General features: G+C 48.9%; 1 protein-coding gene and 1 non-coding gene across 2 annotated transcripts; both read left to right on the top strand.

The window, feature by feature from the left end:
* The first annotated feature begins 2,353 nt into the window (after positions 1 to 2,353).
* PSMC4 (proteasome 26S subunit, ATPase 4) lies at positions 2,354 to 12,094 on the top strand. The gene is made up of 11 exons (XM_056135661.1): positions 2,354 to 2,462; positions 3,334 to 3,432; positions 3,565 to 3,751; positions 5,164 to 5,310; positions 5,410 to 5,519; positions 5,609 to 5,702; positions 10,623 to 10,790; positions 10,880 to 10,956; positions 11,059 to 11,227; positions 11,401 to 11,456; positions 11,850 to 12,094. The coding sequence occupies exons 1-11, from the start codon at positions 2,427 to 2,429 to the stop codon at positions 11,961 to 11,963; spliced, it is 1,257 nt and encodes a 418-aa protein (XP_055991636.1). The 5' UTR covers positions 2,354 to 2,426; the 3' UTR covers positions 11,964 to 12,094.
* A 13,181-nt stretch (positions 12,095 to 25,275) lies between these two features.
* LOC130044550 (U6 spliceosomal RNA) lies at positions 25,276 to 25,381 on the top strand. Its single transcript, XR_008795412.1, has one exon. It is a non-coding gene; the product is annotated as a U6 spliceosomal RNA (small nuclear RNA).
* The last annotated feature ends 1,190 nt before the right edge of the window (positions 25,382 to 26,571 follow it).

Raw genomic sequence — 26,571 nt, 5'->3', positions numbered from 1 at the left:
CCGGGTTTGTCCCATGCAAGGAGAAATGCCCTAGCCTCTGTACTCTTGCTCTGATCCCAGGGTTCCCATTAAAAGATGTTCTCATGCTCTGTGGTTGCTTGTATCAGGTACAGTAACGAATGAAGGGGGTGTGGGGAGAAAGAAAGCAACAGGCCTCTGAAAGAACTCCTGGAACTTATGTCCAAGGACCCCTCATATCCTCAGAGAAGGTGAAGCAGGCCTCTGAAAAGATCTCTGAAGTTTATCAGACTTACCAGTATAGAAATAACCCTACAGAAACCAATGTGAGGGGGGCCAGAGAGATGGCATAGCAGGTAGAGTCTCACACATGGCCGACCTGGGTTTGATCCCTAGCACCCCCTATAGTCCCCTGAGCCCCACCAGGAGTGATCCCTGAGCACAAAGCCAGGAATAAGCCCTGAGCATCACCAGGTATGACGCGACCCCCATCAAAATAACCAAATACACCACAGCCTGGGAGGAAGATGGGTTAGGGGAACAAGCCTTGGGCTGCTCACGCTGCTAGCACCCAAATAACATTGCTTTTCTCACACTGATTTTCGTCTCTGAGGATATTGGCTATGAAGCGGCAAGCATTCAAACTTAGCTTGGGTCAACACCATATGAACACACAGCTGGAGGTAGTATAAGTTGGTCTGTTTTGTCTGTGTCTACAGACCTAAATATGTATCTTCTCTAAAACTGAAAATCCCACACTGGAGTACGCGATTTCACCTAGGTTCACCAAAGCAAAGAGCTGAAATGGTCATATCAAACAGCATTGCTCCAAAGAGAATAGCTAGCTTGCCCTATAGTGACACAAGAGAAACCAAATCAAGGTGACAGTGAACTGACAACACACAAGCAACACGAATCTCCCACATATACTTAGAAGAAGCCAAACACACAGTATAAACTACAGGGGTCTAGAAATGTGTACAACAAACAATCGTTTTATTTTATTTTTTAAGTTTTTATTAGTGAAACACCATGAAGTACAGTTGTAGACTTACAAATTTTTGTACTTGGGTTTCAGTTATACAATGATCGAGTACCCATCCCTCCACTAGTGCCCATTCTCCACCACCACTAATCCCAGTATCCCTCCCACCCCCCATCCCACCCTGCCTCTGTGGCAGGGCACTCCCTTTTGTTCTCTCTCCCATTTTGAGTGCTGTGGTTTGCAAAAGAGGCATTGAGTGGCAATCATGTTCGGTCTATAGTCTACTTTCAGCATGCATCTCCCATCCTGGGCGGATCTTCCCAATACCCTTTATTTGGTGCTCCCTTCTCTATCTGAACTGCCTTTACCCCTAGAGTGTGCGGCTGGCCTCCAAGCCATGGAGTAAACCTCCTGTTACTTATCTCGACTATTCTTGGGTGTTAGTCTCCTATTTAAACAATCACTTTTAGAGGGGACAAGGTGGCCAAGCATGGCGGGGCCAGTCTGAGAACTGATAAGGTTTTGTTTGCAGATCAGGGTTCTGGTTATACAGACGGGCGCTCTGTGCTCATTCATTCCACCCCACACTACTGCCGTATGGGCTTTCCTGTTCGTAGGCCAATAAAACGATTCACAAGATTACTTAACAACAACCGTGGCTGGTGGAAGGAACAGCGAGGTATCCCTAGCACAGGAAGCTCCGAGTTCGATGACAGATCTGGGGCCCCTGAGTCCATCCGCTTTTGGGGACAGGAGAGGCTTGGAGGTTGTTTCTGTTTCTGCAAAACAGAACGCCGCTAAGATGCGATGAGTTTATGCACGGACCGAGGCTGGACGCAGAACTGCGGGTCTCCTGCGTGACCCAGCTTCACGGCGCCTCTGCCTCTGTCTGTAATCATGACTTGAAGATTTCACTGCATTGGCTACTAGAGGTCTCTGGCTGGGGATGGGGGTAGGGGGGAAGCTGTTTCACACCCAGAATGGAGCCAGGTTTATAATTTGTCGCTCTTGGAGTCGGCCTGGGTCTTCGAGTCCACGCTAACACAAGCCTCGGGCGCAAGCCCCGTGTGGAAACCCCGTAAAGCGTCCTTCATCTCTAAAACGTCCCACCACTGGGACGAAAGTCACTAGACCTTCCCAGACCTCGAGAATGCCTCAGTAGAGCCAAGAACGACGCGACAGCTCCCCCTACCGCCCAGAAAACCAGCGACCGCTACGGCTCATATGCTCTACTACGCACGCGTAGCCTCAGGCCGACGCGCTGCGCCAAGCGCGCCTGCGCCTTCCCCGCGAGGTGGAGCCCGGGGCGTGGCCTTCCCTTTTTCCTCCGTCCTATTGGGCCCGACCAGCCCGCTCTACGCTTGAACGCGTTCTCGGGCCTAAACTACGATCCCCAGAACGCACTCGGGCCGTGGACTTCCGGTGGCGGCAGCGGAAGCGGTGACTGGATCGGGCCGGGCCACACTCGAGTGGCTTGGTCACTATGGAGGAGATTGGCATCCTGGTGGAGAAAGCTCAGGTCTGGTGGCACCTGACTTGTGGGGAGGCGGGGAAAGCCACTGAACCGAGTGCGGGTGCTGAGTGCGGGAACCCGGGCCCGAGATGGGTGATTTTCCGGGGCCCCGTTCGGGAGTTTGGTGCGGTACCGAGGCCTCGCAGGGGTGGCCGAGGGATGATAGGAAGGCAGCAAAGGCCCGGAAAGCAGAGCTAGGGGGGCATTGAGGTCGACTGCTAGGAGTTTGAGGTCGACTGCGACCGAATGCTTTCCAGGTCACTTCGGGCGTGCGTGCTGACCCCTCCCCCTAACAACCCCCCCCCCCCCTTGCCTCAGCGGGGCGCGTGGGTTTCGCGCAGGGTACATGCTGCTTGCACTCGCTCTGCGTCGCGTCCAGCTGGACTGGCCACTGGCCACAAGCTGGTTTCAGGAGCTGAGAAGCATCTAGCATCTGATCTAGCAAATTGATGTTTGGGGTCCCCGGGATTCGGGGTGTTGAATGACAAGGACCTAATGGGAGTTGGGGTTCTGTGATTCTCCAATTAGGGGAAACGGGGTGATGGGATATAGTGTGAAGGGGTGGAGAGCTGAATCACCTCTCTGAGAGCTGTGACTTTAGACCCCGGTGTAGGGGAAGGATTTGGAGTCTGATAAGGAGTTGATGTGACAAGTATCTCACTGAATGACACTGGTGATGTGGTAGGAGAGGTATGAAAGTGAAAGATATTGGGGTGCTTACAGTTGGAAGGGGGTTGTTGGGAGCTGAAGAACATCAGAAGCTGATTAGAGGAGTGACACGTGATCAATATATTGGGGATTAAATGTCATTGCGGGGAAATGACTCTAGATTGTTCCACAAGGGGCCTCTTTCAACCTCAGTTTCCCTCTGGTGTAGGATGAGATCCCAGCATTGTCTGTGTCACGGCCCCAGACTGGCCTGTCCTTCCTAGCACCTGAACCTGAGGACCTGGAGGACCTGTACAGCCGCTACAAGGTACATTGCAGCCCCCCAGCTTGGTTCCTGCTTGGGACCCCAGCAGCCTCTGTCCATGCCCACTCCCACCCCACCCTGGTTGGCTGAGCATGGCCAGGAGCTACCCTCAGCCTTGCCCCACTCTCCCTGCAGAAGCTGCAGCAGGAGCTGGAGTTTCTGGAGGTGCAGGAGGAGTATATCAAGGATGAGCAGAAGAACCTGAAGAAGGAGTTCCTCCATGCCCAGGAGGAGGTGAAGCGAATCCAAAGCATCCCCCTGGTCATCGGGCAGTTTTTGGAGGCTGTGGATCAGAATACAGCCATCGTGGGCTCCACCACAGGTCTGGTGGTCAGTGGGATTTAGAGGGGCTCTGTTCATAAACAACTGGTAGCTGGCAGGTGCCAGGAACTGAGCCAGGGTCCAATAACGACAGACAAGGCAAGACAGTGTAATGGTGTTGTACAGAGTCTTCGGTTTCTGATTCAGAAGCAGAAATGTGCTTTACATGCTTTCTTTCTATCATAATATGTATATGGATGTGTTTCACCTATAAACACACAGACCTCTGGAACATAATACATGTAGCCCGACTGTAGGGGGCATTCTCTGGTATTTTTCATTCTGTTCTTACCTGTTTCTATTTTAAGCCCTGCTTGACTTGACCCTCTAAATTGACTTTCTGCCCTCCGAGTGTCTTTTCCTTTACTGCTCTGCTCTCTGCTCTGGACTGGGCTGTACTCCCCTGAAGGTTTGGAAAGCGTGCGGCTGAGACTGAGAGGAAGGGAAGGGCAATGATTCTGGAGGGACCTGTGCCTTTTTTGGGGGGGTGGGAGGGCTGGGGGGGATGGGGTTTGGTCACACCCAGTGGTGCACAGGGCTTACTCCTGCTCTGCACTCAGGAATTACTCCTGGCAGTGCTCGGGGGACCCTATGGGTTACTGGGAATCAAACCTGGGTCGGCCACGTGCAAGGCAAATGCCCTACCCACCGTGCTATCGCTCTAGCCTCAGGACCTGTGTCTTTGGATTCAGGGCCCAGCAGGGCTCTCCTGGGGATGGTGACATGGCCAGAGGAGTTTGCACAGGAGCAATGACAGGAAGTCAGGGACTTGGGGTGGGAGTGCAGGAAGTTGCTGGACAACTTGTGCGAAGGTCAGGAAAGAGGTACGAGCATCACTTGCTGAGGTGCAGAAGGCGGGTGGGAGGAATAAGACAGGAAGCCTGAGGCTGGAAAGGGCTGGCCTGAGGCAGAGCAGGTCCATGATGGGAGCAGTTGGAGAGACATCCAGGGACAGGGTGGAAGTTCACAGGGATTGGGTCACAGGTCACAGTAGCTAGTGGGCCATGGAGGGAAGGTGGAAAAGGACTGGGAAGAGGCTCACATGGAATGCTGGAGACTGGCGTCTGGGAGCCTCCCAAGGACTCCCAGAGACTGTCCAGGACGAGCCACACAATGTTCGGGAAGATCAGGAACCCAGAGGGAGGCAGCGAATGAAAGTTGGGAGGGCTGGGCCATGGGCCAGTGCCCCTGAGTCAGCACTATGGACCACATGCACTTGGCCCAAAAGACGCTTGGTGTGAAGGGGATGGGGTGGGAGGACAGCTTGGAGGAGGCAAGAAGGTTTGTTCTAGGAGGAGACACCACCTGCCTAGTGGTGTGTTGAAGTGGGTGGCGGTGTGTGTGTGGGGTAGACAGCCCAGTTCTAAGATTGTCACCCACACTTTTCATTGTCCTCATGCACCCCTCTTGCAGGCTCCAACTACTACGTGCGCATCCTGAGCACCATCGACCGGGAGCTGTTAAAGCCCAATGCGTCAGTGGCCCTCCACAAGCACAGCAACGCGCTGGTGGACGTGCTGCCCCCCGAGGCCGACAGCAGCATCATGATGCTCACCTCAGGTGAGGGGTGAGGGGTGGGGTACATGCCATGGCCGGGGCGGGCACCCCTGAGGGGCAGGCAGGGAGCCCGAGCATTGTTCTCCACCCCCACCCCCCCAGATCAGAAGCCAGATGTGATGTACGCGGACATCGGGGGCATGGACATCCAGAAGCAGGAGGTGCGGGAGGCCGTGGAGCTTCCGCTTACACACTTCGAGCTCTACAAGCAGGTGAGGACTGGCCAGAGGCGCCGCGGAGTCTTGGGGGTGAGAGACCTCCCCGCCGGCTCATGGACCTCCATCTCCCTCTTATGATCCAGATCGGCATCGACCCTCCGCGAGGCGTCCTCATGTACGGCCCCCCGGGCTGTGGGAAGACCATGTTGGCAAAAGCCGTAGCCCACCACACGACAGGTGAGTAGCAAGGTCCCCTCCCCTAGACCACTGACCTTCCTGACGCATCCATCCTTATTCCTGCCTCTCAGATCTTCCTCAGGCGGGGATTAGACAGTCAGGTAGAGGTTGGGCTCTGGGGTTCAGGCCTGGGGTCCCTCCTTTTTTCCTGACTGGTGCGGTTCTGTGGCGGTGACTTCATCCTCTCAGCCACCGATCTCCCTCCACAGCTCAGTCTGATGGTGGGGAATTAAGTGGTGATTCTCCTACAATGGGCAGTGAGTGTTTAGTACCTGGACAGTCATGGGGGCGTCAATAGACATTCCCCCACACACCCCAAAAATGAAATGCAACAGGAATTGTCAGATTCCACCCCCAGGCCATCAAGGAGCCTGGATGGATTTGGAAAACTAGACTTTACACATACGGGCATACACACATATGCACACACACATTTGGGGCCACAGTCCTTGGTGCTGGGAGCCCAGTAGATGGGCAGGCAATGGTAGGGATTGAACTCAGGGCCCCACATATGACTCAGCTATGCTCTACCACTTGAGTCACATCCCTGACCTATAAATGTATTTCTTATTATAGGTTCCAGGCAAAAATCAGAAAGTTACTGTTTTTAAGAGCAAAGGACAGGGGTCAGCACATTTATTAAATTCATAATAAATGTTCACCAGGGAGCAGTTGAAGGCGACAGAGAAGCTGTGAGTTTTCTGGGCCAGGCTGCCCAGTTTCAAACTCTAGCTTCCCTCTACCTATTTACACGATCTCCTCAAAATCAGCTGCCCATTCCTGGTGTGTAAGGAGACAACCAGAACTCTTCTTTTGCTCAGTTGTTCAGAGAATTAAATCAATGTCAAGCTTCTTAAAACTGTCCCTGGCACATGGGCAGCGTTCCCCCTCGCCCCCACCCTTACCCCTTCCATGTTGGCCAGGGTCATGGGCTTGCGTTCACTCGCCAGTCATTGGAGTCCTGCTCCCCCAGACCCTAGACTGGGAAACTGCCACAACTCTTGATGAGCTCCCGGTGGCTAGAAACAGAGGGAGATATCTTGGGCTTGATCAGTCTGTCAATATTCACTGAGCACCTACTATGTGCCTGACAGGGTTGTGGGTGCTGGAAACATGGCAGCCAACAGAGCAGTCTCATGGCTTGGAACATGGTGGGGACGCACTTGACTTCACACACACACACACGTAGATAATCTGTAAGCAAGGCAGAGAACCCAAGGGGCGTGACTGTGCTGGGGAAAAGAAATGGTCAGGGAGACGTTTTGGGGTGATGTTTGCAAAAAGACCTAAATACTTGGGGGTGGGGAATGGGAGTCACAGGCTGAGGGCCTGTAGGGCCCGGAGGTCTTGAGGCAGGCATGCTCATTCATGTTAGGGGACCAGGTGCCTAGAGCTGAAGCCCGCAGGAAGGGCTTTGTGGAGAGAAGACAAGTGGAGAAGGGACCATCTGCACGAGTCGGGAGGCAGGTCAGACCCTCCTGTCGGGGTCTCTCGGGCAGCCTTCCCCGAGGAAGCAGCTTGTAAGGAGTGTGTTGGACATGCAGGGGGAGAAGGCATCTAGTGGGGGCGCTGGCATGTGCAAAGATCTGTGGGTAGGAAAGAGTTCCCTGAGGGAGTCTGAATAGGCCAAGCCTAGACTCCACACACGGAGAGAGCTTTTGTCTTTGTTCTTTCCTATGTTTGTGGTCCCTGTTCAGTAATCACAAGGAAGTAGGTATTCAGAAAATGCTGAGTAACAGGCTGAAGTGGGGAGTTCCACTGGGTCTCCAGGAGGTGAGAAAGGGCTTGACTAGAAATAACCTTTTTGCCCCTCTAAGAGATTCTGTGAATTGCCCTGGGAATAAGGTAGTTGTAGACACATAGAGGTCAAGAGACAGACACGTGTATAATCGAAAACAAAATTATCTTTGTTTTGTTTTTTATTTTTTGGCCAGGGCACCCCTGGTGATGCTCAGGGGTTACTCTTGACTGCACTCAGGAATTACTCCCAGCAGGACTCGGGACCGTATGGGATACCAGGGATCAAACTTGGGTTGCTGTATGCAAGGCAAATGCCCTATCCACTGTACTATCTCTTCAGTCCCAAACTAATTCTGTTATTGAAAATGAATTCAAAAGTAGGTGAACTTGCTCATGTGCTTTCGTCAGCACACTTAAAATATTTTCACATGGGCAGATAAATTGAAGGATTTTTCTTTTGGGCCCCAACTGATGGTGCTGAGGGCTTACTCCTGGTTCTGTGCTCGGGGATCACTCCTAATAGTGTTCAGGGGACCATATGGGGTGCCAGGGATCAAACTCAGGTCAGCTGTATGCAAAACAAGCGCTCGCTCTCTCTCTCTCTCTCTCTCTCTCTCTCTCTCTCTCTCTCTCTTTCTCTCTCTCTCTCTCTCTTCCTCTTCTTCCCTCCCCCCGGTCCCCTCTCCCTTTCTCTGTCCTGTCTCCCTCTCTCTGTCCCTCTCCCCTCCTCCTCCCTTAAAGGCTTTTTCTGTGACCCTTTTATCTTAAGATTTCCATTCCAGCGCTTTTGATGCAGTTCAGTGGCATTAAGAACGTTATCACAATGTTACCCAGCCACCTACTATTTCATTTGTCATCTTCTCGTCCCCCACTGATGCTTGGGACCCTCAGGCAGTAACTGCTTCTTTCTCCTCCACCCCTCATCCCTTTGCTTCCCTATTCTGTCGGTTTCTACGAATTTGCCTGTGTCAGGTGCTGGTATAAGTGGAATATAAATGTATAGAATGTATCTTTTGTGACTGACTTACTTCATTTTATTCATGTAAAGTGTGTCAGGACTTCTTTCCTCTGTAAGGCTGAATAATCAGTCTTGCATATATACCACCTTTAATTTATCCCTCATTTGTTGCTGAACACTTAATGCATTTTTAGTGTTTTTGAGCTAGTGTCTTTGAAATCCGCCTCTACATTTGTTTATCTTCTATTTGGAGGCCACACTGGGTGGTACTGGGGGAAGGGGGTGGAGGCAAGGGGCCTGTTCCAGGCTCAGTGGTGGGAGGACTCATGTGCACAGCCCACTGAGTCTTGCTCCAGCCCCAGAATTTACTTACTGACCAACTGCGGTTGGTAAGACAGAGTTGGGAGCCACTCCCTGGCTACCCAGGTGGTTATCGGTGACCATACCGGGCGTGGGTATCTACCAATTGGGACAAGGAAGATGGGATGTGTGGATGTGCGCTGTCTACGTGACCTCATGGGAGAGAGACGGAGGTGGGTAGGAAGGTGACTGGGACATGGAACTGCAGTGGCCTATTGTTTAGGGAGAGCGTGAGATAGAGAATTTCAGAGATTGGTGTGCCATGTGAAAGTTTTTTTGGGGGGACAGGTGGTTTGGGGCCATACCTAGTTGTGCTCTGGGCTTAACTCCTGGCTCTGTGCAGGGATCACTCCTTGTCAGGGGATTATATGTGGTGCTGGGGATTGGACTGGAGTTGGCCACATGCAGGGACAGCACTTCATTCCTGCATTCTCTTTTCAGCTTCAAGAATAATTCATTTTAAAATAGTCCTTGAGCAGGTCCTCTCAGGGCCCTGGAAGCCCCCGTGATATGTTGTTGCTTAGGCCCAGGGAGAGTGAGGGCCATCAAGGCTACTCCAGCGATGCTCAGGGGCCATGCTGTGCCAGGGGCTGAACCCAAAGCCCCATACCCCCAAGCCCGCTTCTTCAGCTCTGTGTACTGTCTCTCTGGCTCCTGCCAGGGAACCATCTAGATGCCAAGGCAAAGCTTGATGTGGCACCAGGGGTCAGAGATGGATCTTGTCAGTGCCTGAGCTTGCAGCATACTCATGATACCTCCCAGTTAGGACACAAAACTACCAGGTCTAGGGAAAGGACCCTGTCTCTCCCAGCACCGAGGCGCTTGGAGGAAGGCCTGGGGATTGGTCCTTGAAAATACAGTAGGTGATTTAGAAACAGGCAACTTTAAGTGGAGCCAGAGAAGTAGGATAGCGGGTAGGGTGCTAAATTTACACATGGCTGACCCGGAGGTTAACACCTGGGCATTATGGATGGTCACTGGGTTTGACTCCAAAACTGAAATCAAACAAGAAACAGGCTGTATTAAACTAAGAGGTTAACTTGTTGATGCTAGCACTACAGTGTGTTCATGAAGCCACCTCCAAGTGTGAGCCAGGATAGTGCCTGCTGGCATCCATGTGTTCAAAGGGGGTTCAGAAAGCTGAGGAGGGGCTACCCAAGTGATGGGAGTGTATGCCTTGCCTGTACATGACCCTGGTTTTGATCCTGAGCATTGCATTTCCCCTTTCCCCGACCAGGGATAGCTGCATGCAGTGCTGGTGGCCCCAGAGCACTGCCCAGCCACAGCATGCTGGGAGTGGACCCCACAATTACAAGTAGGCGGGCTGAGAACTCAAGGGCTGGAGTACATGCTCTGCTTGGCAGGTTTGCTCCTGGCTCTGTGTGGTCCCCATGCCTGGTCTGGTCCTAAAACAAAAAGGCGGAGAACCAATGGATGGGCCCGTGGTCTCTGGCTCTTGCTCGCTGTTCCAAAGCCGATCCCTGGAGAGTTCCCCAGAATATGGCACTCCCCATGAGGCAGTGAGATGCCCTGGTTTCTTACTGTTTTTCCAAGCACTCCAGAAACACAGATTATTTTTTGTCTTTGAGTCATAGTTGATATCACCTCTCTCCATATGGATGTGTTGGATGCTAGATGCAATTTTTTATTCTTTTAAACTCCTATTTTTTAAAACACCAAACCTCCAAAATGATGCAACTGTTGATATGTTTCATTGTTTGGGTTGCCAGGCCCCAGCCCAGGTGACAGGGCAACCCAGTTAGTGGAAGTGGACGTCCAAAGACAGGGCTGTCCACAGGGGGAGTCTCAGTTCCCGTCACAGCAGAGCAGGCCCCAACCCTGGTCCCCTGTACTGTCCTCAGCTGCCTTTATCAGGGTCGTGGGCTCCGAGTTCGTACAGAAGTACCTGGGCGAGGGCCCCCGCATGGTCCGTGATGTCTTCCGCCTGGCCAAGGAGAATGCCCCTGCCATCATCTTCATCGATGAGATTGATGCCATTGCCACCAAGAGATTTGACGCCCAGACGGGAGGTACAGGATACACACCCAAACAGGGCTCGGGTGTGGGGCCAGGTGGCTGCGTGGGACACCCCAGACTGATCGTGCTGTGCTTTGTCCAGCGGACAGAGAAGTTCAGAGAATTCTGCTGGAGCTGCTGAATCAAATGGATGGGTTTGACCAGAATGTGAATGTCAAGGTTCGAATTTGGGGGGAGGGTGTGGAAGGGAAGTGGGGGAGGGCTAGAGATGGGGAGGAGGGGTTGGAGACAGGAATCTGAGGCAGCCTGTCCCTGTGCCAGGTGATCATGGCGACTAATAGAGCTGACACCCTGGATCCCGCCCTGCTGCGGCCTGGCCGCCTTGACCGGAAGATCGAATTCCCACTCCCTGACCGCCGCCAGAAGAGGCTAATCTTCTCCACTATCACCAGCAAAATGAATCTCTCAGAGGAGGTGGACTTGGAAGACTGTATCCTGCCCTCAGAGGACGGGATGGGTAGCAGTTGGGAAAGAATCTTGTCCTTTCTGCCATGGTCCAGAGGGGTGGGAGGTGGAGACTGGTGCCCGGGGTGGGGAGTGGCTTCCAGCCCCTGGCACTCAGTGGGTCCTACAAAGAATAGTTTGCTTAACTCCTCTCTGCAGATGTGGCCCGGCCAGATAAGATTTCTGGAGCTGACATCAACTCCATCTGTCAGGAGGTGAGTCAAGGTGTTGCTCTAACACTAGGGCAGGGGTGAGTGGAGATCTAACCCCCTCTGCTGCCCTCCTTTTCTCCCTCACTGCTTCCATGGGGGCTGGCCCTGCCCATGTCTTCCTCCACCCTCACTAAGGCTAGAGACTTATATATACAAATTTAAGCATTTTGACACCAGAGAGATAGTACAGGGGGAGAGTGCTTGCCTTGCATGTAGTTGACCAGTTTAATCCCTGGCATCCCATATGGTCCCCTGAGCATCGCTGGGTGTGGCCCAACAACAAAGTTATCTCCAGTGAGGTAACTTTGGTTTACAAGATTGAATATCTTTAAGTTTTCATGTTAACCACACCCACCTTCACCAGCAAGAGCCCATTTTTCACTTCTGTCTCAACAGAGTGGGATGTTGGCAGTCAGGGAGAATCGCTACATTGTTCTGGCCAAGGACTTCGAGAAAGCTTATAAGACAGTCATCAAGAAGGATGAGCAGGAGCATGAGTTTTACAAGTGATCCTGCCCTTGCCCCACCACAGGAGCCAGGTGCCATCGTCTCTCACCTCCCCAGCTTCTGTCCCCAAACCCTGTTCTCTTTTTCTCTTTATCCAGGATTGGTTTGGTCAATAAATACACAAGATGAAATCCATTTCATTTCTCAGAGAGCTAATTCCATTAGTGAATCTGGGCCCTGAAAAGGCTCCTATGATCAGACAAGCGGGAGGAGAACAGGGTTCCAGCCTGGGGCAAGAGAAGTAAAGAGGGGTCTGAAGTGGGGGAGGTGCTTTTCTTGCACCCCAGCTGACCCGAGTTTGATCCCCAACACTCCATATGATCCTCTGAGCTGCCCACAGGGGGAGTCCCAGCTGCCCACGCGGGGAGTCTGAGCTAAGAACCAGTAGTAAGCCCTGGGTACTACTTCCAGTCTGATCTAAAAACAGAAAACGAGAGAGAAGCAAAGAATTCCAACCAAATGACACGAGAAATTTGGGGAGAGGGAGAGATTGTACACCTCAGGCTAGCTAGCTCTTGACCACTTAAGAAAGCCCTTCACCACCAGAAAGCTGGTACAAGTGTCCCTGCCCACATTTCCCACAAGTCGACCATTTGGTTTGCTGGGATTCCTGCCTCCCTCACTCTTGGAGGTATAGCAACGAAAAGAGAATTCTAGGGCCAGAGAGAGGCTACTGCAGCTAAGGCGCTTGCCTTACGTGTTGCTGACCCTGGTCCAAAATGTGGCACCACATATGGTCCCCTAGGCATTATCAGGGGTGATCCCTGAGCATGACAAGGTGTGGCCCCCAAACCAAATCTGGACATCTGTTCTAAAGAACAGGTCATCTCTTCATGGAACTGTTCCCAGTCATGGAAGTTACGTTGTGACTGACAATACAGAACTCAGCCCAGTTCTGGGGAAGGCACAGGTTGCCAACCTTCTGCGGGTTCTCATTAGATGTTTTGCCAATTTTATTTGAGGGGTTCTGGGAAAAGCTCTTCAGGGTCAGTAACCTGCTGGAGTGGCTTGCATTCAGACTTGTCCTTACTCTGTAAGCTGTTGCTTCCTTTTGCTAAAGAATCAACCAGCTTGGTGGTAGAGATGGTGCAGTTGGTTAAAGTGCTTGCCTTGCTTGTGGCCAACCCGGGTTCAATCCCCAGCGCCACATAGCTGGGCTCCTTCATTCAAGGTGAGGGTAGTCTCCAGCTGACCTCACTGGGCGTAGCCCAGAACAGGAAGCAGAGTCCCTCCTGGCTAAATCCCAGCTGCCTCCACACTGGACTTACGTTAACATGCCAGGAGAAGCACAGCTAAATTGCACGGCTGCACATAGAGCTGCACGACAGCTTTACTCAGCAAATTACACACTGCTAAGTTATACATTCTGTCATTTGGCGAAAACAGGCAGAGAAGGAAGAGAGCAACACTCAGAGCCTGATGCCTCAGCATCTTCCAATGGGTCTAACTACAAAGACTCACCCTTCGCACAGCCAGAGCAATGGAACACCAATGGGAAAACACATAGAAGTCCAAGATCAAAACAATATCACTGAGCAAAAACAGTTATCACTGAAGGCACAAATAACACCAACTAGCTCAGGAAATCCTCAGACAATAATTTTAGTGACACCATTATGAGGATGTTTAATGAATTCAAAGAAATGATGACGTGGTCAACAAAACACAAAAAAAAGTATAAGAATCGGGGGCCTCAGATAGTATACTATATTGTATTAAATGAATTTAGTTTATTTATGTAGGCTTAAATGAGGAAGTATGACCCAATATCTGGCATTCCATATGGTCCCCCAAGCACCGCAAGGAGTAATTCCTGAGTGTAGAGCCAGGTGTAACCCCTGAGCATCGCTGGGTGTGACCCAAAAAGCAAAAAAAAAAAAAAAAAGTGTAAGAGTCAAAATGGGAAAATTACAACCAGAAATGACAGAAATGAAGAGCATGGTCAGTAAATCACTCCTGACAGTGCTTGGGAGACACTATGGGATGCCAGATATTGAACCTGGGTCAGCCACGTGCCAGGCAAACACCTTACCCGCTGTACTATTGCTCCAGACCTCAGATAGTATATTGTATTAAATAAAAGGTAAAGGTAAAGGCCCTTCCGTTGATCATCGATTTGCTCGAGCGGGCCCAGTAACGTCTCCATTGGAGACTTTGTTGTTACTGTGTTTGGCATATCGAATACGTCACGGGGAGCTTGCCAGGCTCTGCCGTGCGGGCGAGATAAATAAATTTAGTTTATTTATACAGGTTTAAATGAGGAAGTATGACCCGGTGAGCTCATGTGTAAGCACCCTGACAACACTCAGCAAGCACTACAATCATCACGTGCCTGAGCACAAACCTCGGAAAGTACCAGGGCCAAATGTATGAGCTCTGTAACCTGATGTATAATGTCAGGTGAGCACCACAACTAAATAAGTGAGCACCATAGTTGCAACACAAACCAACAACAACAACAAGAACAATATGGTGAGAGGAATAAAAAGAAATAAAGCAAATGGTTTCTCACCAATTTAAGTTTTCAGATGCTGAGGACAGGGCAGGTGATAACTAGATGCCTTCCCCCATTCCTCACTTTTGTGAATATTCTAATTGAACAAAATTTGAGTCGGGGGGCCAGAGCAATAGTACAGTGGATAGGGCGTTTGCCTTGTACACGGCCGACCCAGGTTCAACCCCCAGCATCCCATATGGTCCCCCAAGCACCGCTAGGAGTAATTTCTAACCCCTGAGCAATGCTGGGTGTGACCCAAAAAGAAAAAAAAAATATTTTGAGTGGGGATTAAATATCTTCCCACCTTCCTTGTATTTTAAAGATCTCTCACCCTTATGCAGTCTAGAATTTTCCATCAGTAATGATATTTAAGGCCCTCTCATTCTTTTTTTTTTTTTTTTGGCGATGCTCAGGGGTTACTTCTGACTTTGCACTCAGGAATTACTCCAGGCAGTGCTCAGGGGACCATATGGGATGCTGGGAATTGAACCCAGGTCAGCTGCATGCAATGCAATGCCCTACCTGCTGTACTATCACTCCAGCCTGCCTCTCCTTGTTCTATATAAAGGATTTGTATGATGAATTTTCTAGTGCTGAATACAGCTTGAACTGTGATCAAAGCCTTCTCCACAGTTCAGTGCGTTCATATGGTTTCATAGCAGCTTGACAACTCAGGTGCTTAAGTATCTGAGCTAGGGTTAAAGGCATTCTTTTTAGTTAAATAGTTTCTCACCTGTATTATTATTATTATTATTATTATTATTATTATTATTTTGTAGGAGTACTGCTTTTCATTCACCCACTGATTAGGCTGATTGAATTGTGCATGAACTCCATCTTCCTTTTTTTCCCCCCATTTTTTATAATTTTATTTATTGAATCACCGTGAGAGCAGTTACAAAGCATTCGGGTTTAAGTCTTGGTCATACAATGAAACACCCTTCACCACCAAAAACCCCATATACCCCCATCCCACACCCTCCCCCTACCTGTGGGGCAGATGATTTCCACACTACTCTCTCTCTACTTTGATTACATTCAATATTTTGACACCAGACCCACCATTATTATTTGGGATTTTACCCCAACACTCAGATCTGCCGAAAAAGCAACAGTAGACAATTTGTTTTCTATCGCTGGTTATGAATAACATATGTCGCGCAGCTGCAGTAGTGGCCACGCAATTTTGAAATTCTGAAATTTTAACAAAAAAATCTGGAGAGATTTCTTGTCAAAACCTGCTGGGTTCCGAGATTGGTTCCTGACTCTCTTGGATCATGGTTGTTAAGCAGCTTAATCAGGAGCCAGAGAGGCCGTTTGTGAGCAGTAACTCAGGGTCTTGTTGGGACGGGGAGGAAAGGGCCGGCTCCTGGCGGTGATGGGGCAACTGCAGTCTCATGGGAAGGAGGATGGTACCGGCTCGTCCTTCACGCCATACTGAGGTCACAAGTTGCCCCCCACAAGCGGCTCTCTGCCATGGCCATGACTCCAGAGGCAAAAGGACTTAATCCAGAACCCGGCAGCTTGCGGCAGAAAAGTGAATGGACCATGCGTTAAACTATGGCGCCATGCCTCTCCAGGAGGGAAAGGGTGTTGCTCCCTTCCGCCTCCACCCCCCCACCCGGCAGCAAGGTAGCCACCACCTCATAGCTTATTAGAAAGTCAGGTATGAACCGGCGGTGAAGGGGCAACTGCAGTCTCATGGGAAGGGGGATGGTACCGACTCGTCCTTCACGCCCTACCGAGGTCATGAGCTGCCCCTCACAAGCGGCTCTCTGGCATGGCCATGGCTCCAGAGGCAAAAGAACTTGGTCCAGAGCCCAGCAGCTTGAAGAAGAAAAGTGAATGGACCATGCATTAAACTACGGCGCCATGCCTCCCCAGGAGGAAAAGGGTGTTGCTCCCTTCCGCCTTTTTCCCCCCTGGCAGCAAGGTGGCCGCTGCCTCAGAGCTTATAGGAAAGCCAGGTACGAGCCGGTGGTGACGGAGCAACTGCAGTCTCATGGGAAGGGGGGCAGTACCCACACATCCTTCACGCCCTACTGAGGTCACAAGTTACCCCCGACGAGCAGCTCTCCAGCTCGGCCATAACACCAGACACACAGAAACCAATCTCGTAATTATCTGGCTCTTTGCAGAAATCCAAAATCGTGGTCGTGTGACATTATATGATTCTCATAATCAGCTATAGAAAACAAAATATTTCACAATGCCTTTTCAGCAATTCTGATTGTTTGGAGGGAAATTCTAAACAATAATGGTGCATCTTTTGTTGAAATAATGTAATCAATGTAGAGAAGAATTAAGTAGAAATCATCTGCCTCACAGGCATTTTGAGGGGTGGGAGGGGGGTATACTGGGGTTCTTGGTGGTGAAAAATGAGTACTGGTGAAGGGAAAGGTGTTTGATCATTGTATGACCGAGACTTCAACCTAAAAGCTTAGTAACTTTTCCCACAGTGATTCAATAAATAAATATAAAAAGAAAAAAATAAAATTAAAAAAAAATTAAGTTGGATTTTATGCCCAATTCGATCAGCTAATCAGTGGCTGAATAAATATGAATAAACAGCAGTACTCCTACAAAAAAAAAAGGGGCCGACTCCACCCCATCCCATGAGGCCCATCTTGTCTCGTCACTGTGGGCCCAAACCTGACTGTCCAATGGCCTCTGGAGGATGGCAGCCACCGAACCGTCAAGGGGGAGCAGGCAGAGGGACAGCACCCTTTCCCCTCTGGGGTGGCCCAGCAACAGTAACCTACTGTGGGGTCCAGACGTATTTCTGCCAAAAGCTGCTGGGTTCTGAGATTTGTTTTTGAGTCTCCGGAATCATGGCCATTAAGCAGCTTGATCAGGCGCCAGAGAGGCCGTTCGTGGGCAGCGACTTGGGATCTCGTTGGGGTGGGGAGAAAAGGGCCGGTTCCACCCCCATCCTGTGAGGCCCCGCATGTCTCGTCATTGCGGGCCCAAACCTGACTGTCCAGTGGACTTTGGAGGATGGCGGCCACTGGGCCACCAGGGGGAACAGGCCAAGGCACAAAACCTATTCCCACCTGGGGTGGCCTGGTGCCGGTAACCGACTGCAGGGACCGGACACATTTCTGCCAAAAGTTACTGGGTTCCAAGATTTGTTTCTGAGTCTCTGGGGTCATGGCTAGTAAGCGGCTTGATCAGGAGCCAGAGAGGCCGTTCATGGGAAGTGACTCGGGATTTTGTTGGGGTGGGAAGGAAAGAGCCGGCTCCACTCCCATCCTGTGAGGCCCCGCGTATCTCATCACTGTGGGCCCAAACCTGACTGTCCAGTATCCTCTGGAGGATGGCGGCCACCAGGCCGCCAGGGGGAACAGGCCAAGTCACAAAACCTATTCCCACCTGGGGTGGCCTGGTGCCAGTAACCTACTGCAGGGACCAGACGCATTTCTGCCAAAAGTCGCTGGGTTCCAAGATTTGTTTCTGAGTCTCTGGGATCATGGTCATTAAGCAGGAACCAGAGAGGCCATGCCTCTAATTATATAGCTGAGCCAGAGGTGGTTTGTGAGTGTGTCTCCCACATACCTAACCTTTAGCCGTTTACTTTCTTGGTAAACTATGCCCCAAGTTTTTGGGGTCTGGCCAAAGGCACAGGAGCAATTTTGGGGTATCTGGGAGTCTGAAGGCATCATCAGGCTGCTGATGCACTCGCCTCACAGGTAGAGATTGACCTGCTGGTGGCACCATACCCCTGCTCTCACCTATTTTAAAGTTTGCTTGGTGACAGGGCTGGAGAAATGGGTAAGGTGGATAAGGCACTTGCCTTGCACACAGTCAACCCACGTACAATCCCCATGATCCCATATGTCCCTGTGAGCACCACCAGGAGTCATTCCTGAGTTTAAAGCCAGAAGTAATCCCTGAGCATTGCCGAATGTGGCCCAAAAGTCAAAACATAAGTAAAGTTCACTCCTGATGATTAAGCTGGTAATAGGATTAAAGGCTTTCCCACACACCTTATACACAGAGGGTTTTCCCAGATATGGAGACTTTTACAGCTTTTTTATGAAATCTAAAATGCCTTTACACATGCTATAAAATTTCCACCCAAAGTCCACTTTGTGTCTTCTTGGTGGGAATTTTCATTCTAACCGTACTCTCAGGAGCCACTGATCTCCTGCAACCCCTGGGCTATGAGAAAAGATGCAGGAAACAGTAGGAGCCACGGCCACAGTCTCTGACTCGCACAGCCAAGCCCGTGCAAGGCCACATACCTCCTCTCCTACCACAGCCATGGAGGCCCTGCTCTCCCCTATAAAGGGCCCCGCTCTAGCTCACACAACCCTTTGCTGTCACTACCCTGTCCAATCCACGAGAAAGAAATCAAGCAGAAGACAAAGCATAAACCAAAAGCAGGAAGATTCATTAAAGGGATAATGCAGATCCTAGAAGTGGGGGGCAAGCCAGCATTCCCAAGGGAGCATGAGACAATGAATTTGGAGACTAGGGTTGCTGAAGAATTATTAAAATGTGTTATATAGGTACTGCTACATTTGGGCATGCATATAAGAATAATATGTGGGGCCAGAGGAATAGTGCAATGCAATGACTTAGAACCCCTGATTTGCAAACACATGGTCAGGAGTTCAAATATTCTATCACCACATGCACCAAGTGAGATTTTGACAGCTCTATACTTGATCCAGGTTGCTCTGCTGTTGGTGATCCCTGGAGCAGTAAGCACTTTCCAGCTTTACTGTGACCAGACATGGGCAAGCAACAGAGGGGTGTGATTCCTGGTGAGCACCATAAGGAAAAAAGACGTGCAAGAGCTGTGGCAGGAATTGTAACCCTTGGTGAATCAAGGTGTGAGCACCACAGTGATGCCTAATGAACATCACCACCAGAACTATGTGTCCCAGCTAAAGAATTGTGCCCCCAGCATGCACACTCACATGTGTGAGCATCACAACCCGTTGTGTGACCCCTAACAAGCACCACCACTAAAACTGTGTGAGCACCACAACCAGGAATGTGTGTCACCTTGGTAATCACAACAAAGAAGAGGGGAAGGATAAAAAGAGAGGGGGTGGAGTGACAGTGCAATGGGTAGGGCATTGCCTTGCATGCAGCTGACCTGGATTCAATCTCCGACATCCCATATGGTCCCCTGAGCATCATCAGGAGTAATTTAATTTCTGAGTTCAAAGCCAGGAGTAACCTCTGAGCATCACTAGGTGTAGCCCAAAAAAACAAAAATTTTTTTGAGAGACAGAGATACACACTTGCTCATTCAAGGCAGAATTTTTTTTCCTTTTTTATAATTTTATTTATTGAATCACCGTGAGAGCAGTTACAAAGTTTTTGGGTGTAAGTCTCAGTCATACAATGAAACACCTGTCCCTTCACCAGTACCCATTTTCCACCACCCAGTATACCCCCCCATCCCACATCCTCCCCCTACCTGTGGGGCAGATGATTTCCACATTACTCTCTCTCTACTTTGATTACATTCAATATTTTGACACCAGACCCACCACTATTATTTGGGATTTTACCCCAACACTCAGATCTGCTGAAAAGGCAACAGTAGACAATTTATTTTCTATTGCTGGTTATGAATAACATATGGTGTTGTGTGGCTCAGTAGTGGGCACGCAATTTTGGAATTCCAAAATTTTAACAAATCTGGAGGGATTTCTGCCAAAAGTCACTGGGTTCCAAGATTTGTTCCTGAGTCTCTGGGATCACGGCCATTAAGCAGCTTGATCAGGAGCCAGAGAGGCAGTTCCTAGGCGGTAACTCGGGGTCTTGTTGGGACGGGGAGGAAAGGGCCAGCTCCACCTCCATCCCATGAGGCCCCGCGTGTCTCGTCACTGTGGGCCCAAACCTGACCGTCCAATGGCCTCTGGAAGATGGCGGCGACTGACCCGCCAAGGGGGAGCAGGTGGAGGGACAGCACCCTTTTCCCCCTAGGGTGGCCCGGCAACAGTAACCTACTGCGGGGTCCGGGCGCATTTCTATTAAGGCAGAAATCTTAAAACCTTCACTAACAGGGGCCAGAAGATGGCTCCTGAGGCTGGAGCACATGCTTCACATGCCAGAGCCTTAAGTTTGACTTCTGCATCACATGGTCCCCTGAACACTGCCAGGAATGACACCTGAGCATAGAGCCAGGAGTGAGCCTTGAGTGAGCACTGCCAGATGTGGCCCCAAACCCAAATTTTAGAAACCTTCATTGAAAAGAGGTCATCAACACTGGTTTCTAATGATTGACTTGAGAAAATTATGAGATCCTGGTGCCATTTACTGAGATGTAGAAGAAAGATTACTAGAGCACTTAGAATTCAGTTTTTGCCTTTAAACAATCAGTACTGGGGGTATGGTGCCGCCAACCGGTCAACCTGTACCTGAGAGGCAAGTACATCAGCAGCCTGATGGTGCCTTCAGGCTTCCTGACAGCCCAAAATTTCTGCTGTGCCTTTGGCCAGACCCCAACAACTTGGGACCAAGTTTACCAAGAATTAAACAGCCAAAAGTTAGGTATGTGGGAGCCATACCCACAAACCACCTCCCGCTCAGCTATTGGCCTTATTTCAGAGACCCATAGATAAATCTTGAAAGAGATCAAAAGTCACAGTTAATCTCAGACCCGCACATGGTGAAACAGATTGGGGTAAGACAGAGGGGGTCAGTTTGGCCCTTGCCTGCCCATTCAGAGCCCCCAGCAGCCGCTTGCTTCCACAATCCAAAATCACCACCATACACCCAGCCTGACTCCACCATCTCAGAACGGACCTCACCAAGATATAATCTGCTGAAAATTTGGGTATGTGGGTTTTGTGACTGAAATCTCCAGGCTTTAATGGAATTGGGGTGGGCTACCTCCCCTCACTCACTTCCCAAAGCACTGGAAGTCACCCCCACGAACCAACTCCATGCCACCCTGTAAACTCTATTACTGGCCTTGCTTCAGAGACCCATAAAAAAAATCCCGAAAAACATCAAAAGCCAGAGACACAGCTGTGAGTCCTGGAAGACATCACAGAGCCGGAGATCTGTCTGGGCCCCATACTGAGCCAATTTCACTGGGGCACCCCAGATGGAGCAGTCTCCCCGCCTACTGGAGATGGAATCCCGGCAACCAAGAGCTTCCACAAGTAAGGCCCAGGTATGCGGGTTCCAAGATTAAATCTCCCTGCTGCATGGCAGCAGAGGTGCTGGGCTGTCCCTCCCCAGCTCCCCGCCCACTTGTCAATATGCCTCCAGGCACCATCTTAGCACACCAACAGTCCTGATCCAGAGATGGCCAATTGATCCCAAAATGGATTAGTGCCCTACAGAAATGCCTCTGAAACCCAACCATTTACAATCTAGGATTCCAGAAGTGCACAGCCGCGGTACCCATGATATTCAAAATGAGCAATGGACAATAAATAATCTAGCATCTGCCCCTGGCAGGCAGGCTTGAATGTTGGTGGGAAAATTCAAGGAAAACATAATGCCCGAGGCTGGAGCACAGCAGGTAGGGCATTTGCTTTGCATGTGGCTGACCCAGGTTCAATTCCCAGCATCCTGTAGGGTCCCCCAAGCACCACCAAGAGTAATTCCTGAGTGCATGAGCCAGGAGTAACCCCTGTGTATCGCCGGTGTTCACTTGATCACTTGATCCCCCGTTATTCATCGATTTACTGGAGCGGGTGCCAGTAACGTCTCCATTCATCCCTGTTGCGTGCTAGCGTAGCCCAATGGCATCTGTTCGTTCTAGGAACATGCAGAGCCTCAAACTGATCATTCAAGGTCTTGACAAAGAAGTCTGACCATGTAGGTGGGCGTCCACGCGATCTTTTGACATCCCGTGGAATCCAGTCAGTAATGGCTCTAGTCCAGCGGTTGTCTGTAAACCTCATTACGTGTCCAGCCCATCTGATTTTTGATGACTTGGCAAATGAGACAGCATCCCTGATTCTTGAGCGTTGACGAAGATGAGAACTCCGGATTCTATCTCTCATTTGAGTGAATCGTGATATTCCAAGCATAGCTCTTTCGATTCCTCTTTGAGAGACCCAAATAACATTCTCATCCTGTTTTCGTAGGGCCCAGGTCTCTGAGGCATATGTTAATGCAGGAAGAACAGTGGAATCAAAGAGATGTGCTCGTAGCTGGAGGTTCTTTGTCCTTTTAGTTATTTCTTCAATGCTCTTGAAGGCATTCCAAGCCGCTCTCTTCCTCCTGCGCAACTCAGGTGCCAGGTCATTCATCATGTTGATTTCTCGACCTAGGTATACATAACTGTTGCATTCGAAGATGGTGGTTCTGTTGAGAGCGAATGGAGCGTCAGGAAGGAGGCTGTTTCTCATAAACATTGTCTTCGTAAGATTCAGCTGTAGTCCGACCTTTCCACACTCACAGTCGAAGTCGGTCAGCATTTGTGCCGCTTGGCTGATGTTTGGTGTTATTAGAACGATGTCATCAGCAAAGCGGAGGTGGTGTAGTTGCCGACCATCTATCTTCACTCCCATTCTTTCCCATTCCAGTCGTTGCATGATGTTCTCAAGGGTGGCACTGAAGAGTTTTGGTGAAATGGTATCACCCTGCCAAACCCCTCTCTTGACGTGGATGATTACTTCTTTGTAGAATAGTGAGATCCTGGTAGTGAATCCGTAATAGAGCTCACGAAGGATCCTGATGTATTGAGTTTGTACGCCCTGACTGGCTAGGGCTTCTATGACCACTTTCGTCTCAACAGAATCAAAGGCCTTCTTTAAATCAATGAACGTTAGACAGAGTGGCATCTTGAACTCCTGAGAAATCTCAATGAGCTTAGTAATCTTGTGGATATGGTCGATGGTACTGAATCCTTTTTGGAATCCGGCTTGTTCACATGGTTGTCCTTTATCTAGTGTTCTGCTAATCCTATTCAGGATGACTCGAGTGAACAGTTTGTAGATGACAGACAATAGGCAGATTGGACGATAGCTGCCAATGTCGTGGATGTCTCCCTTCTTGTATAGTAGTACAGTCCTGCTGGTTTTCCATTGGGACGGAACCTTGCATTCAGACAGGTAGCGTGTGAAGAGCCGAGCCAGTGTACTGATGAGTACTGATGGTAAGTTCTTCAGGTGTTCAGGTCTGATCTTGTCTGGGCCAGGTGCTCTTTGTTTCTTTACTGACGAGATGGTCAGGTGTTACGTGAAAAAAAAAAACATAATGCCAAAAACATAATGGGCTGCAGCGATAGTACAGCAAGTAGGGTGTTTGCCTTTCACGTGGCTGACCCAGGTTTGATTCCTTCATCCCTCTCAGAGAGCCTGGCAAGCTACCGAGAGTATACTGCCTGCATGCCAGAACCTGGCAAGCTCCCCGTGGCATATTCGATATGCCAAAAATAGTAACAACAAGTCTCACAATGGAGATGTTAATGGTGCCTGCTGGAGCAAATCGATGAACAATGGGAGAACACTGCTGCGGTGCTACAGTGCCCCAGAGTAGAGAGTTCTGGGGAAATCGCCTGCCATGAAGGCAAGGTGAGGACTGGGGAGGGGGGAGAAATACTGGGGACACCAGCGGTGTACAGTGTATAGAAGTGGAGGGATCAGTGTTTGATCATTGTATGGCTGAATCTCTAAAATGAAAGCTTTATAATTATCTCATGGTGATTCAATAAAAAAATAATAAATTAAATAAACAATTAGTACTCTGAAAAAGAAAATAGGGAGTGGGGTGGGGTGGGCAGAGTGATAGCATTGCAGGTAGGAAGGACACTTGGCTTGCACATAGCCAACCTAGATTCGATCCCTGGCACCATCTATGGTCTCCCAAACCTGCCAGAAGTGATCCCTGAGTACAGAACCAGGAATAAGCCCTGAGCATTGCCAGGTATTGTGTTGCCAATAAATAAATAAATAAATAAATAGAAGATCAGGGGCAGAGGGCTGGACATGGGTTCAGATATTAACATGTATGTCCATATGCACATTGTTGAAGAGTTTATTCAAAGCATTTAAGGCAAGGTAAATTAATAAACTGCATACAGATTGAATTAAAGGGAATATAAACCAGATACATATACTCACAGATGGTATGATGTATACATAGAAAATAAAAATCAGCAGTGATATGTTTTTAAAATGTTGTTGGATTTAAATTAAAAACAGTGAATTTACCTCTAGGTATTCTCAAAATACTGCCATTTGAGAAAAGATAAGATAAAATTTTACAGGAACCAGAGAAATATTACAGCAGTTAAGAAGCTTGCTTTGCATGTGGCTGACCCAGGATCAAATCATGGCACCAACTGTGTCTCCTGATCCTTTCTAGGAGTGATCCCTGAACACAGAGCCAGGACTAAATACTGAATACCATTACATTTAGATCAAAACCAAAAAAATATTGTTTTTTCAAACAGGAGTCTTACTCAAAATAGTATCAAAACATTTAAAACATAGGAAAATGCTTCACACATGATGTGAAAAATCTCTACATTAAAAAACCACAAAATATTTCAGAAAAAATAAATAATAACTCAGTAAATAGTGAATACCTTAGATATATGAACAGAGATGCTTCATTTTACATAATATCATTTCTTTCAAATTGATTTACATATTCAATGCAACTCCACAAGATAACAATCCACAAGGAGTGTAAATGTATAAATTGATAACAAAATATATCTGTGGGCTGATCATCTGGCCTGGTAGCAGAGCACATGCTTCACAAGTGTGAAGCCTGGGCTTGACCTGGCTCCACACATAAATAAAACAGAATAAAAATTTAAATGTGTGTGTGAATGTAAAGTGCAAAAGATTCCTAGGGCAAACTAAAAAAAAAAAAAAAAAAAGGAACGTACTCACTTTGGCAACATATATAGTAAAACTGGAATTATACGAGAAGGTTAGCAAGGCCTCTGCATAAAGAAGACAAAGGATGAAGAGGGAGATTTATGACATGACAGAACAATTACAATTAGGAAGTGTAGATAGTGGTACAAGGACAGACAAAATGGCCAGTGGATATGGATAGAGTATCCCCCAGATTTATGACAAAAGAGACACGTGAAGTATACTAAATAGGGCTTGAATGTCTGGCCATTCATAAGGAAACAATTGGTCTTTGAGGTTTTCCTCATTCCACTGACAGCAATAAAATCTATCTATGACATATCTAAATGTAAAAGCAAACATTGTTGGTAAAATCAGAAAAAAGGGAGAGTTCAATGGACTGGAGCTGAGGATTTGCATGCAGGAGGCCAGGTCTGAATTCCAGCACCACCAGGAGAAACGCCAAAACATTGAAATAGCAGAAACCCTTAAGCATAGCCAGTTGTGGCTCTAAAAGCAAAAACAAAACAAAACAAACAAACAAAGAAAAGAAAAGAAAACTGAACAAGTCAGAAAGAAGTACGATCTGACTTTGGAGTTTACAAAGATTTCCTAGATGGTAAACCAACCAAAGCACTAACATAAGGTGGGGGGGGGCGGAAATAATACAATGGATGCGTTCAAAGCATGGATGTGTTCAGTGACCTAGAACCAATCAACCAACAGCAACAGACAATAGAGGAACAGGCAATGCGAGAAATGAGGGAATGGGGAAGGAAGAAACAGAGCTACAGGCTGGTTGGTAATCGTGACCTTTTATTTTCTCCTACCATCCAATCTTTCATTGGGACCCTCCTTTAGAAAGTTAGGGCAACTGAGGTTTAAATCAAGTAAATATGATGAATGCCCAAGAGAAAATATTATTCGGAGTCTATTAACTCCGACGTTACAAAAGCACAGTATTGACTGTCTTCCTGTGTCTACACAAAAAGGACATTGCTAAACCATGCAAAGGACATAAAAGAAAGAGAAAAGCAATATAGGATTATTAGTGCTTGATGGAATTGATGGGCCTCAAGAGCACTGTGATGAGAGTAACTCAATAAACCTAAGCTCCCTGCGGGAGAAGCATGAACAAACCAATATTATGCAACAAATGGACACCTAAAAAATAAAGAAACTCAGAGCTGGAGAGATAGTATAGTAGATGAGGTGCTTGCCTTGCATGCAGTCAACCTGGGTTCAGTCTCCAGCACTATATGGTCTCCCCAATCACTTTCAAGAGTGATCCCTAAATACAAGTCAGGAGTAAGCCCTGAGC

This window comes from Sorex fumeus, unplaced genomic scaffold, assembly GCF_029834395.1.
Source record: "Sorex fumeus unplaced genomic scaffold, SorFum_2.1 ptg000122l, whole genome shotgun sequence".
NCBI classification, from domain to species: Eukaryota; Metazoa; Chordata; class Mammalia; order Eulipotyphla; family Soricidae; genus Sorex; species Sorex fumeus.
This window is presented reverse-complemented; position numbering and strand designations above follow the sequence as displayed.